Here is a 14,280-nt window from a genome sequence, read left to right as displayed (position 1 = left end):
AGTGGGGCGAACCAACGATAGACCTGTTTGCCTAAGTCAGCAACGTCAAATGCGAACACTTCACAAGCTGGCATCCCCAACAGGGATCTCTGGGGAATGCGTTTTCAATGGCAGGGTCCGGCGTATTTGCCTAAGCTTTTCCACCGATTCCTCTCTTTGCCAGAGTTCTAAAAAAGATGAAAGCAGAACCTTGCAAATTAATTCTAATAGCTCCAGTGTGACCTCGCGAACATCGGTTCACGGAACTTCATCTCCAGTCCTTACAGCCGCCGATTCCTGTGAAGCCATTTCCCTCTCTTCTAATGATGAACCAGGAACAAGTTCAGCACCCGGATCCAGGCTCACTAAGATTATCGGCTTGGCTCCTGATTTCCAGGAATTTCGAGACCTGAACATTCCTTAAGAGTGCAGGGAGATTTTGTCTTGTGCTAGAGCGGACAGTACCAACAGAACTTATTCTTTAAAATAGAAAAGATTCTGCTTCTGGTGTGGGTCTGCTAAGGTGAATCCCCTCAAATCATCCCTGGAGGAAGTCTTGCCATATCTCCTCCATCTTGCAAATTAGGCCTGGCTCATACTTCAATCACAGTTCACTTGGCTGCAATCTCCCATTTTCGAACATCCTTCAAAGGTTCTTCCTTGTTGTCAAACAGACTGATAAAACAGTTTCTTAAAGGTCTATTCAGAACTTTTCCTCCTGTAAAATCTCCACCTCCAACGTGGCAACTCAACATGGTACTTTCTCAACTTATGAAGCACCCGTTTAAGCCAATATGACTACCGACTCTTCTTAGCAGTCGCAACTTTGTTCAGTACCGGGCATGCGATTCCTGCGCACACCGTCTCCAAATTTTGCCCCAGTCTGTGATTGCACACAATTCCTTTTCCACGCCACATCCTCCCACATGGATCCCTTGACCCAGCAGTGAACTCACTTGCCATCCTCTCCTTGTCACCGCTCAGCACCCAAAAATTTGGAAATCCGGTCTTGAAGACAATCCTGACTAAATAGGATCAAAACACAGTCGACTAATTGTACAGCGCAACTCACGGCACATTCTCAAAAAGTTATATATCTTCCAATCACTGAAGAAGAAACATTGATTCTTGTATATATATTTTTTCTTCACTTTGTCATTGCATCCTTCGCTGTTTTTCCACTTGTAACTTGTGCCGTCACTCATTGTATCACGAGCACAACGTGCACAAAGTTCCCTTGGGTTGCATTTGCTTTTTATGCCCACAGTGCTGCTAAAACTTTCCTGTATAAACTGTGAATTTAAATATATGATGCCATGAGTACTTTTGAAAGAATACTGGAGTCTCTCCTTTTTGTCGTTACCTTGTAATGTCGTATACATACATATGTATCCGTCTTCCTCATTGAAACCGGTTGAGACATTGTTGTCAATTACATTTTATTTAGACAGAACAAAATCCTTCCGCAAGTCTAATCAGAATTTTGTAGCTTATAGTTTACCCAGAAAAGCTTTTCTCTTAACAAAACGGAGCATATGTAGATTAATCTCTAGTGCTATTCTATGCTGTCACCAGCACACTGGAAACCTCTACAAACAAAAGTTTGTGCCCATTCCACTAGGGCAACATCTACATCTATGGCGTTGTTTGCTGGCGTGCCCTGCTCAGACATTTGCATAGCAGCAACCTGGAAAACGCTGCATACATTCACTAAGCATTACTGTTTGGATTCCGAATTGATGAAGGAAGCTGCGGTAATACAGGTGGTTCTCAGACATGTATCAGGTATCAATAAATGTGAGCCTTCCTTCCATCCCACCAACCTTTTTAATGCACATTTCTCTCTACTTTTTTTATTCGTTATGCAATCTCAGCACCAAAACCGCCCTGATTGCAGCCACCAATGACATTCAAACCATCCCTGACCAAGGAGAAACAGCAACTTTGATCCTTCTTGACCTCTCGGCAGCCTTTGTCACGATAACCCACCACACACTGATCAAAAGACTACACCACATCGGTGTCCAAGGGGTATGCTCAGATGGATCGCCTCCTTCCTCTTAAACAGAAAAAAGACAAAATGTTGTCCAATGGGCATTTTTTTTTTTTTAGCATAATGCTTTTTTGTAAATTACTGTTTTATATCCAGAATGTTTTTCTAGATTCCAAACCACTTTAGGGATGCACTTTTTATTTCAGTATAAAGATAGTACCTGAAAAGCAGAAATATGATTACAATTAACTAACTTTCAGTTCCTGCTGTCTGCTAGCTGATAGGTAACCTTTGTTTAGGGAGTACAACAATAAACAAATAGGAAAAGTGTTGCCCTCCTACTTAATAGTTTAGTCACTATTGTTGTCCATTTATAAGAGAATTGTCAGTTTGGAGTAGCAAATAGTTACCATTTGAATTTTGGCCTTCACATCACATTGCCACATAATAGAAAGCATAGTTAATTGCCTGACATCACATAAGGATAATACCTGTTTTTTTTTTATTATTTCATAGCACATGTTTGTTCTCCGAGAGAGACCAGAAACTGTGCTAATTGACCTGATCCAGAGAACAAAGGACGCAGTGAGGGAGCTTGACAATTTACAGTATCGCAAGATGAAGAAGCTGCTCTTTCAGGAGGCACATAATGGTCCAGCAGTGGAAGCACAGGAAGAAGAGGAGGTGAGTAGTAAAGTTGATCAAAAGAATATTGGATAGAACTGCGTGCACTTGCCTTTTTCTCCCTCTTTCTATCAATCCAGGAAGCAGACACAATTATAAAACTAGAAACGTAACTATATGCACTGTATTGAGGAGACACGGTTAGTAACATGCTGTATTGTGCTTGGGCTCGCACCTCTTTTAATAGAACAGAAATGCTGTCTAATGTGCTCAGAGTAGATTCTAAAGCTTACTTCCATGTATTTTCTTTACAAAATCGGCAATAAAAGTTTTATGTAGGAGATGCTGTTTGAAACAAAAAGTACATATGTTTCTGACTCTGTAACATTTCCAGAATAAAAATCTCATGCAAGCCAAGAACTATCGGGGCACATTGTGAAAGTTAGTTTCCTTCTGAAGGTGGGTCATTTTCTATAGTCAGCAGTATCTTAAAGAAACAGTTAGTTAGTTCTAGATTCCTTACCTTAGAATTACCCCTAGGTGCCAGACTGGATCCGGAAAGTTTTTCGCCAGCAGTACCCCGGCATGTCGAAAGGTGGCATTGGTCGACTCCGCATTCGGTCTCGTGGTTACCTGGATGATGGCGCTATGGCTACATAGACGCCTGCCTTGCGCGCTGACATCAGTTCTTTCTTTTTCCGTGCTATCCAGAGAGAGCGGTTCCTCCAGTCACTTTTTGACTGACTTTTTCTCGACTTTTGTCAACTTCGTTTTTAGAGTTCATTGACTCCTGGTGCACGAGAGATGCTCGGCTTCAAGGCCTGCGGTTCCTGTAACCAACTGATGTCAGTGACAGATCAGGACTTCATATCACTCTACAGCCTGGAACACGATCATGACCCCAAGTCGTGCTCCGACTGCCGAACCATGGTCCGAAGGTCCCGAAAGCTACTCAAGGCCCACCAGTCGGCTACTTGTCGCTCGGTGTCCTAGTTGCGGGGGAGGTCGCGGGACCGATCAAGGAGCCATCATCATCACTCCTCTTCTAAGTCTTCGCACTCTGGTCAGGTAAGTTGCAGCATAAGAAGAAGTCGAAGAAGCATCGTTGCTCTTAGACTTCCCCTCGGCCGACGCAACAAAATGTACGTACCTGGTCAGGCCCCCACTCAGGGGATCCTGTGGATAAGATGATTGCCCAACGCCACCGCCCGACCCCAGGTGGCCTCACTTTCCTCTCCCAACACCCCACCCCTGAGAGCTTGATGATCCAAGCCTTGACATCCCCCCCACTCCCCTTCCCAGCCATGCCACTCTAGTACAATCGTATGTCGGGGGATCATCTGTACCCTTCTCCAACAGGAAGTTAACGCTCTCTTTGCCAAGGGAGCCATCGAACGAGTTCCTGCCCCAGAAGTAGGTTGTGGTTGCTATTCCCACTTCTTTCTGGTGCCCAAGAAGGACAAGGGCCTGCGTCCTATCATGGATCTCCGGAACATCACCCGCTTCCTCCGGGAGGAGAAGTTCAAAATGCTGACACTGGCTCAGGTCCTGTCTGCCTTGACCCTGGAGACTGGATGGTAGCGTTGGACTTGCAGCACGCTTATTTTCACATCCCCGTCCTGCCGCCCACCAGCATTACCTGCGGTTCACGGTAGGCCTCTAGAATTTTCAGTTTACCGTGCTCCCCTTTGGCCTTACCAGCGCCCTTCAGATGTTCATGAAAGTGATGGCGGTGGCCGCAGCTCATCTGCGCATTTCAGGGGTTCCAGTCTTCCCCCTATCTCGACGACTGGTTGTTGAAGGCGGGCTCGCCCCAGGCAGTCGTCTCCCACCTTCAGACTACGGCCGACCTCCTGCATTCGCTGGGGGTTCTCCATCAATGTGCCAAAGTCAAACCTGTCTCTCTCTCAGAAGCTCCTTTTCATCGGAGCGGTTCTGGACACTACACAGTTTCCGGTCTATCCTCCCGAACAGCGAGTCCAGGATATTTGGGCTATGATTTCAATCTTTCAGCCTCTATCCCGGGTTTCGGTCAGGATGACCCTCCGTCTACCGGGCCTGATGGCATATGCGGGTTCTGCAGTGTGGCCTGAACTTACGTGGGCACAACATCAGGGGAACCTGTCCGGTTGCATCCAGATCTCGGAGGGCACTGTACATCAACTACAGTGGTGGCTCACGAACCAGGATAGGGTCGAAGGCAGATCCCTCTCTTTTCCTCAACCAGAGTTCACAGTGGTGACCGATGCAACACTTCTGGGATGGGGCGGCCACATGGTGGAGGTGGAGTTCAGAGGCCTCTGGTCTCCGTCGGAGTCCGGGCTCCATATCAACCTTCTGGAGTTTTGGGCGATTTGTCTTGCACTCATGATATTCCTTCCCTCTCTCCGGAGAAGAGTACAGCAAGTGTTCACGGACAACACCACTGCCATGTCGTACTGCAACAGGGGGGGATGGGGTCGTGGACCCTATTTCAAGAGGCTCTCCGTATCTGGACATGGCTGGAACATCAGGGCATATTCCTGGTGGTTCAACACCTGGCAGGTTCTCTAAACACCAGGGTGGACGAACTCAGCCGCAGGTGCATGATGGATCACAAATGGCATCTTCACTTGGAGCTGGCTCAAGATCTCTTTCAACACTGGGGAGAGCCTTGGTTAGAAGTATTCGCCACTGAAGAAAACGCGTAATGTCAGCAATTCTGTGTGTTGGAATTTCTAAAGCGTCACTAGTTAGGCAATGCTTTTTGTCGCAAGTGGAGTTGCGGTCTTCTATACACCTTTCCGCCTATACCACTTCTGCCCAGAGTGGTGAAGAAGATCAAGCGCGACCGGGCCCAAGTCATTCTTGTGGCTTCGTATTGGACACGAAGAGTGTGGTATCCCGAGCTGCTCAACATGGCCATCGATCCTCCGATCCGACTGCCTTTTAAGAAGGATCTTCTGTCACAGCAGCAGGGGGCTGTCCTCCACCCAAACCTGTCCAGCCTCGACCTTCTTGCGTGGAGATTGAGCGCTGCAGTTGACGTCATGTGACCTGCCTCCCGAAGTCTCTGATGTTATCTTGGCTGCCAGGCGTCCCTCTACTAATTCGGTATAAGCCTACAGATCAAACACATTTGTGGCATGGTGCACAATAAAGGCTGTGGATCTCCTTTCCGCCCCTCTTTCTGAGGTTCTCTTGTTCCTCCTTTCTTTAGCCCGGCAGGGCTCTGCTCTGGGCACTCTTAAGGGCTACCTCTCGGCCATTTCAGCCTTCTTTATGCTTCCTGATCAGTCTTTCCTTTTCAAGTCGCCTGTTGTAAATAGATTTCTTAAAGGCATTACTCAACTTTTTCCTCCTGTTCCCTTCGTAATGCCTCAGTGGGACTTGAACTTGGTTCTTACCTATCTTATGTGTGCTCCCTTTGAGAACTGCTACATAACTGTCCACTCAGACTTCTCACTCTGAAAACTGCCTTTCTGGTGGCCATCACCTCTGCACGCAGTGCGAGTGAGCTACAACCTCTTTCTTCCAAACCTCCCTTTCTGGCTATCCATCCGGACAAGATCGTCCTTAGAACTAGACCATTCTTTCTTCCTAAGGTAGTTACTTCTTTCCACATTGGCCAAACCGTCATTTTGCCCACCTTCTTTCTTCCTCCTCTCCCTTTGAAGGAGGAATAGAGGCTCCACCATCTGGATACAAAACATGCGCTTTCCTTCTACTTGTATCGCACCAAACCATTCCGGGTGGACGACCTGCTCTTTGTTGGTTACATGGGTGGTAAGAAAGGTTGGGCTGTGCACAAATGGACCATCTCCAGGTGGGTTGTTCTGTGCATCAGAGCCTGCTATTCTTTGGCAAAGCAGGAGCCTCCTGTGGGGCTGCATGCCCATTTCACCAGGGCAATGGCAGCTACTACTGCTTTGGGATGAGGAGTCTCCCTGAATGACATCTGTTAGGCAGCTACGTGGGCATCGCTGCACACGTTCACCAAACACTACTGCCTGGACACGCAAGTTCGTAGAGACTGCTCTATTGGCCGTTCTGTTCTCCAGGACTTTCTGATGTGAACTTGGTTCTCAGACCCACCTCCGGGGTTGGTATTGCTGGGGTATCTATTCTAAGGGATGGAATCTATAACTAACTGTTTCTTTCTGATGAACATGTTACTTTCCTTCGGTAAAGATATATCTGTAAGAAACATAGATTAGTTATAGATTCCTTACCGCCCCACCCAACCTCCCCATTCTGCGAACTGATTTCTAGGGTTAAGTTCTTCCTTTCAGGGCCCTAGTTTTGTGCACCAGTGGTCAGTGTCTTGCATGGCTCTGCGCTTCTGGCGTGGAAAGTCGTGTACAGAACTGACTTTAGCGCGCGAGGGGGGGTCGTATATGTAGCTACCACAACATCATCCCGGCGACCACGATGCCGAACGCCGAGTCAACCAACGCCATCTTTCGCCGTTCAGGGATACTGCTGACTTAAAACTTTCCGGATCCAGTCTAACGCCTGAGGGTTATTCTAAGGTAAGGAATCTATAACTAACCTAGGTTTTCTACGGATATATTGATACCTGAGGTAAGTAACTTGTTCTTTATATCAAACTTGGTGTAAATTAACTCCTGTATTGATAAGACTTTTTAGTTGCTATTCATAATTTATGGTTTTTAGTTTTTATATGCCTTTTATAAGCGTTCTGTGCAGTGACTTATTTCAGTGTCGCATCAGGCATGCCAGTCTCGTAATATTGGAAAGAGTTAAGTGTGACAGTTTGCTTTGTGTGTTGGGGTCTTTCTGTGACGATGATGCAGTAAGTTTAGTAGTCATCGTTCAAAATAAAATGTGTTCGAGGCATATGAGCTACAGATCACACACACTGCATAGATCGCCATCTGGTGTTGGGCCCGGATGTTTGCACTTTGTTGTTGTCCTGGAAAAGTCTTTGGAAGTCACGAGATAGGTGACTCCTCCTTTGGACCATAGTGCGCATGGGTATCGGCTCCATCTTCAGATTTATTTTTTCCACCATCGGGCTCGGATGTGTTTATTGCACTCCAGTTTGATGCCGTTACAGATCCAACTTTCGACGCAATCCTTCATCCTATTCTCCGGTATTGTTTTCGATCGCGATCCCTAGTCGACGCGCACCTCTACAAGCCGAAGACTTCGATTCCGATGGCCGACGAAGGTCTTCGGGCCTACCTAGGCCAAGATATCTGGCTCATGGAAAGGACTCCATTTAAAAAGTGTCCTTAGTGTGGATCCAAGTTTCCACACAGATCTTCATGAGGTGTGTAACCTCTGCCTTTTGCCGGAGCACGAGGCCAGAGACTGTCCAGCTTGCGCCTCCTTCCGCTCCAAGAAAACTATTCGGGAAAGTCGAGATCGAAGAACCATGGCTCGATCGTCGACACCCATTCCAGACGACATCCTCCAAGAGGGCGTCGATGAACCAGAACAGGAGCAGGTCGGAGAAGGCCTTCTCAGCGCCTCCAAACAAGAGGACTCCGACGTCGAGGACATCACTTCAGGGCAGCGGGTCGTAAGTAGTGACGTCGACCCCGACCCACTCCCAACCCCGCAAAAGGTTTTGGTAACACCTTCACCTTTGGGCCCAGGTGCACAGCGACAAGACTTCTCATGCCCCGCCTTCGAACCCCGCTAAAAAGTCCATAAATAAGCCTACAGGCCACTCAAGACCGAGTCAGCCTGCCACCGGTGCCGAAACACTAACTCCGGCACCGAAAAAGAAAATGTTGTCCTCTTCCGTGCCGACCACGTGGACATGGAGGCCCATGTCCACACCCTCGACACCAAAAGCGGCTGGCACCGACCCCTCTGCTCCAAAAACATCGGAACCAAGTAAAAAGTCATCAGAACCGATAAAAAGTAATCGGAACTGGGCAATAAGCCTCTTACCAAGACGGCTATCCCTCAGACTTCAGAGCCAAAAAAATCCTCGGAAACAAAAAAGCAATCGGTTCCACAAGCTCTTTTACCGGTTAAAACAACTCACTCTTCCAAGCCAAAAGAGCATAAAGCCACTCCGGAACCGGTTCCACGCAAGCCTTCGGAACCGAAAAAATCTGTGCCTAAAGACCAACAGAAGGGATTTTTGAACCAGATGCAAAACGAAAAACTGTTCTAAAAGACCCAAAGACAGGTCAACTTACTCTTCGTTCCAAAAAGAGAACAATGAACATGCCTCTACTAGCTCCATCTCCACCAAAGAAGAGCCATTGAAACATCCCCTCTCAGAATACCTTCTCCATCTCCTCCTTCTCCTCCTCCACCTTCCCCTCCACACCCCTCCCCTACTCAATCTCCACCCCTACTCCATCTCCACCCCCACCCTTACTCCATCACCGGATGATGATGACCTCTCTGATGAAGAGGGGGACAGTGCAGGCAATGAACCACTAGAGGATTCCAGTCCACCTTACACCCCAGACCCATGGGATGATTATAACACACCAGATGTCCCTAATGTACCACAAAAGGACATATATCCCTCTAGGCCTTCCCCTCCAGAGGACACCATGGGTTTCAACCAACTCGTTCATAGAGCTGCACATGGTAGATTTACATACATACCCTGTGGAGGAGGATTTCTTAATGGACACTTTTGATACTTTACAAAGATTCACTTCCATTCGCTCTATGTTAAAATGGGTAACTAAACACGCACCTGAGGTGTTCAAAGATCCTGTTAGGGCTAGGGTTATTAACCCCAGGATTGAAAAAAAATACAAATATGTCCCTACAGACCCGGTTTACATCAAGGGACAGATACCATTGGATTCCTTAGTAGTCTCCAACGCCAGAAAAAGGGCCAATTCACAAACGTCTGGGGATGCTTCTTCCAGACAAGGAATCAAAACTCTGGTAAATGCACAGCGTCACAAGCGGCCAATATATGGCGAATCACCAACACACTGGCTTTGCTGGCTAGATATGACAGGTAACACTACGATGAACTAGAGACACTGTTGCAACATCTTCCTGACAAATACAAGGCCAGTGGCCTGATACAAGCGGGTAAACTCATAACAAACACCTTTATTTGTTGTGGTCTAGACTTGGCAGATACTGCCTCCCGAGTCATTAACACAAGCGTCCTTTTACGTAGACATGCATGGCTACTCATTTCCGGTTTTAAACCAGAAGTACAAACTTCAATACTTAATCCACAATTTGATAAGCAACACGCTTTTGGCCCTGCTGTAGATTCATCTCTAGAAAAGATGAAAAAAGATACAGACACAGCTAAATCAATGGGAGCTTTGCAATCGCAAGCTCCTAGACGCTCTTTTAATTGCTCCTCTTACAGAGGCACCTCAAGAGGTTATTCCTCTGACAACCCCTCCTCATCTTACAAAACTCCCACCCAAATCTCATTTACAAGAGGTTATCAAACGGGAGGCTACAGAGGTAATAATAACAAGGGTCAAGGCAAAACCAACAATGCTCGTTTCAACTCCAGCCCTACCCAATGACTTCCCTCCACTCCCCCTGAACCATTCCACTACAGTCGGGGGAAGAATAACACAAATCCTACCTGTCTGTAACAACATTACTACAGACAAGTGGGTAAAACAAATCATTCAATCAGGCGATTGTCTAGAACTCACCGCTACCCCCCAAACATCCCACCAAGACAGTGCCCAATATCTCTAGAACACTTATCGCTGTTAAGGCAAGAGGCCATTTCCCTCCTACAAAAACATGCAATAGAACCAGTACCCCTGCATCAGCAAAACACAGGGGTTTACTCCCTCTACTTCCTCGTTCGGAAAAAAGACGGTTCTCTCAGACCCATCTTGAATCTGAGACCCCTAAACCTGTACATACAATCACACTTGAAAAGGTCCTTCATCTGCTCTCACAAGGAGACTTCCTTGCCACTCTAGACCTCAAGGACGCCTACTTCCACATTCCCATTCACATCTCTCACAAGAAATATCTCAGGTTTGTAGTGGACGGTCAGCATTACCAGTTCAAGGTACTCCCATTCGGAGTCACCACAGCACCCATGGTCTTCACCAAATGTCTAGCAGTAGTTGCAGCGCATATAAGAAGACAACAAATTCACGTCTACCCATACTTAGACCGCTGGCTCATAAAAACCAAGTCATACAACCAGTGTGTACAACACACTTCAGCCACCATTCAACTACTTCACAACTTAGGGTTTACCATAAACCACGCAAAGTCTCACCTACTACCGTCCCACATACAACAGTACCTCGGTGCCACAAACACCTCAAAAGCATTAGCATAACCCAGTCCACCCAGGATAGCAAGCATGCCAACCCTCATAACAAAATTTCAGCTGTAGCACTCTCTTCCAGCTTGAGTGTTCATGCAGCTGATAGGGATGATGGTCTCTTGCATATTTATAGTACCTCACGCAAGACTCTAGATGCGTCCCCTACAGGAATGTTTAGCACAACAGTGGAACCAAGCTCAAGGTCAGCTAACAGATCTGGTGTTGGTGGACCGCCGCACCCATTGCTCTCTGCAGTGGTGGAACCCCAAAAACCTTTCAAAAGGGCAGCCGTTCATCGAGCCGGTTCCCCAGATAGTGCTAACAGCGGACGCATCACTCTCTGGCTGGGGAGCTCATCTATTACATCACACCATACAGGGCATATGGACACCGCAACAAAAGTGGTTCCACATAAATTACCTGGAGTTACTAGCCATTTTCCTAGAGTTAAAAGCATTCCAAAAACAAATATCAGGCAAAGCTGTCCTAGTCCGCACCGACAATATGACAGCAATGTACTACATACAAAAACAAGGCGGGAAACACTCCATACAGCTCTCTCAACTAGCACAAAGCATATGGAGATGGGCTATTCCTCCGAACATATTTCTCCTAGCCCAACACATTCCAGGAGTCCAGAACAACATAGCATATCTGATAAGTCGTCAGATGCAACAGATTCACGAATTGGAACTTCCACTGCAAGTTCTGCAACCATTTTTCTAGTTGTGGCGGCAGCCAGAGATGGATCTCTTCGCCACACACAAACGCCTAATGCCCAAACCTCGCTGCCAGATATCCACACCCATTGTCCAAAGGCAATGGGATATGGATGAGTTGGTCAGGCAAATTTCCGTATGCTTTTCCGCCACTCCCACTCATTCCACTGGTGGTGCGCAAACTGCAGCAACACTCACTAACTCTCATCCTAGTTGCTCCAACATGGGCCAGACAACCTTGGTACACCACATTACTGGAACTGTATGTAGTCCCGCACCAAACACTACACACCTCCCCACGCCTCTTAACCCAGAACCATGGAGAGATCAGACACCCGGACCCAGCACAGCTCAATCTAGCGATCTGGATCCTGAGGTCTTAGAGTTTGGCTACCTTAACCTCCCACCAGACTGTATGAATGTTATCAGAGAAGCTAGACACCCCACCACTAGAGCTTGCCTATGCAGCCAAGTGGAAAAGATTTGTCATATACTGCAACAATAACAACATCAATCCCTTAGATGTGTCAATCCGACACAACTTAGGTTACCTGCCAAAGGTCTAATCTAGCATACACAACTATTAGGTTACACCTTGCTGCTATATCAGCCTACATACAAAACAGATAACATTGGTCACTATTCAGAGTACCTGCCATCAAAGCCTTTATGGAAGGACTCAAAAGAATAATTCCACCCAGAGTACCACCCTCACCTGTGTGGAACTTAAATATTGTTCTCACAAGACGAATGGGTCCGTCATTCGAACCTCTGCACAAATGCGAATTGCAATATCTCACATGGAAAATCCCTTTCCTAGTGACCATTACTTCCCTTAGAAGTCAGTGAGCTACAGGCACTTACTATTCAAGAACCATTTTACAACTCCGTCATAACAGTGGTTCTCAGAACAAATCCAAAATTCCTTTCTCAAGTTATTTCTCTCTTTCATCTCAATCAGTCTGTAGAGATGCCAATATTTTTCTCGCTACCACAAACAGTCGCAGAAAGGGCTCTTCATACACTGGACATAAAAAGAGCACTCCTTTATTATATTGACAGAACAAAACCTTTTCTAAAAACACAACTTTTTGTATCCTTCTCACCACCACATAAAGGCAACCCCATCTCAAAATCTGGAATTGCAAGGTGGATTGTCAAATGCATACAAATTTGCTATCAGAAAGCAAAACATACATTATCTATTCCCCCTAAGCCCACTGTACCAGAAAAATAGGGACTTCAATGGCTTTCTTAGGAAACATTTCCTTAGATGACATCTGCAAAGCAGCTACATGGTCTACACTGCACACATTCACAAAAAACTATTGTGTAGATGTGCAAGCAAAAAAACAAGCTAGTGTGGGCCATGCTGTACTCAAAACATTATTTCAAACAACGGCAACTGATACTGGTGGTCGCCGCTAAGGTGGAGTTCTGCTATACAATCCATGCACAGTGTGTGATCTGCAGCTCATATGCCTCAAACTGAAAATGCTACTTACCAGTATGCATCTGTGTAAGAAAGTGGCTCAATATATACTGGACCAAAGTAAGGTACAGTGTGTATAGAGTGTACAATCCCCAGAGGTATAACAGAGATTAAAGCCAGGTGTGGCCTTACTCTCTAAAGTGGTAGCTTGGTCGAGCAGTAAGGCAGTACCAGAGGACAGTGTAAAGCATTTGTTGTACACACTCAGTCATTAAAAGGTTTCACACACTCAAGAACTGAACTCTAGGCCAACTGTTTTTATATCAAAAGATATAGTTTGATTTTTAGAACCAACGGGTATCAAAATATACTTTTCTCAATATGAGTGATCTCAGAAAAGTACTTTGCAGAAAGTCAAACTTTGTAAACACAATAGGTACAGTGGTTGCAGTAGGCAAAACAATTCTTAAAACAATTTAACATTGAGCTCAATGGGATTTTCTACATAAATGCAGTTGATTGCTTTATAGATTACTTTTGTAACTCCAGTGCTGGATCCTAGATTCAGTCCTGGAGTCTTAGCTGAAAACAGTTTAGTAAAACATTTTGGTTTGTGCAATGCTTTTTAACGAATAAAAAGGTATTTTAAAAGATGACAGAAACTTTTCAGTGAAAAACTAGCAATGTTATCCTAAGGCAGGACATTCAAGTCACAGGTAAAGTAAGTTCTCGTTACTTTTGTACTCCAGGACTGGACTCCCAGGTTCAGTCCTGGGGTCTCTACCTAAGACAGGTAAGTAATTATGTTTTAGTAGTTGGTACGCTTTTTAAGGAATATTTGTAATTTTGAAAAGTAGACAGAAGAAATTTCACAGAAAAACAGTTGAACAAGTTACTTACCTTCGGTAACGCTTTTTCTGGTAGAGGTAGCCTGTGGATTCCTCACCTTGTGAATATCCCCCTGCATCAGCAACGTTCGGATAATTCTTTGTAGCACGCCGGCGTGGATGACGTCATAGGAGCACGGCATGGAGCACGGCATCGCGCTCGACTCTGTCTGAAGTCACCGACTCCTTATTAGACCTACGTCGGCGTGATGACATCAGTTCCGCCCTTTTTTCCGTGCCTTCGAGGCACCCGGACGGACCAATGACAGAAGATATATACATATACACTGTACACAGTACATATAATCCTAAAACTGCACACACACAGTGTGTAGCTAAGGTATGAAAACCAAATATAAATACAATCATAAACATACATATGAATGCATAAA

General features: G+C 45.9%; 1 protein-coding gene across 2 annotated transcripts in view; it reads left to right on the top strand.

Moving 5' to 3' along the window:
- The window catches only part of TAOK1 (TAO kinase 1), a 1,246,355-nt gene that overhangs the window by 699,178 nt on the left and 532,897 nt on the right, over positions 1 to 14,280 (top strand). For both annotated transcript variants that reach the window (XM_086955104.1, XM_086955103.1), the window contains exon 11: positions 2,489 to 2,656. In XM_086955104.1, the coding sequence (XP_086811230.1) occupies positions 2,489 to 2,656 (168 nt within the window). The remainder of the gene's footprint in view (positions 1 to 2,488; positions 2,657 to 14,280) is intronic.

The sequence above is a fragment of the Lissotriton vulgaris genome, chromosome 2_1, assembly GCF_964263255.1.
Source record: "Lissotriton vulgaris chromosome 2_1, aLisVul1.2, whole genome shotgun sequence".
Lineage (NCBI taxonomy): Eukaryota > Metazoa > Chordata > Amphibia > Caudata > Salamandridae > Lissotriton > Lissotriton vulgaris.
Note: the sequence above shows the minus strand (reverse complement) of the source record. Positions and strands in the feature narration are given on the sequence as shown.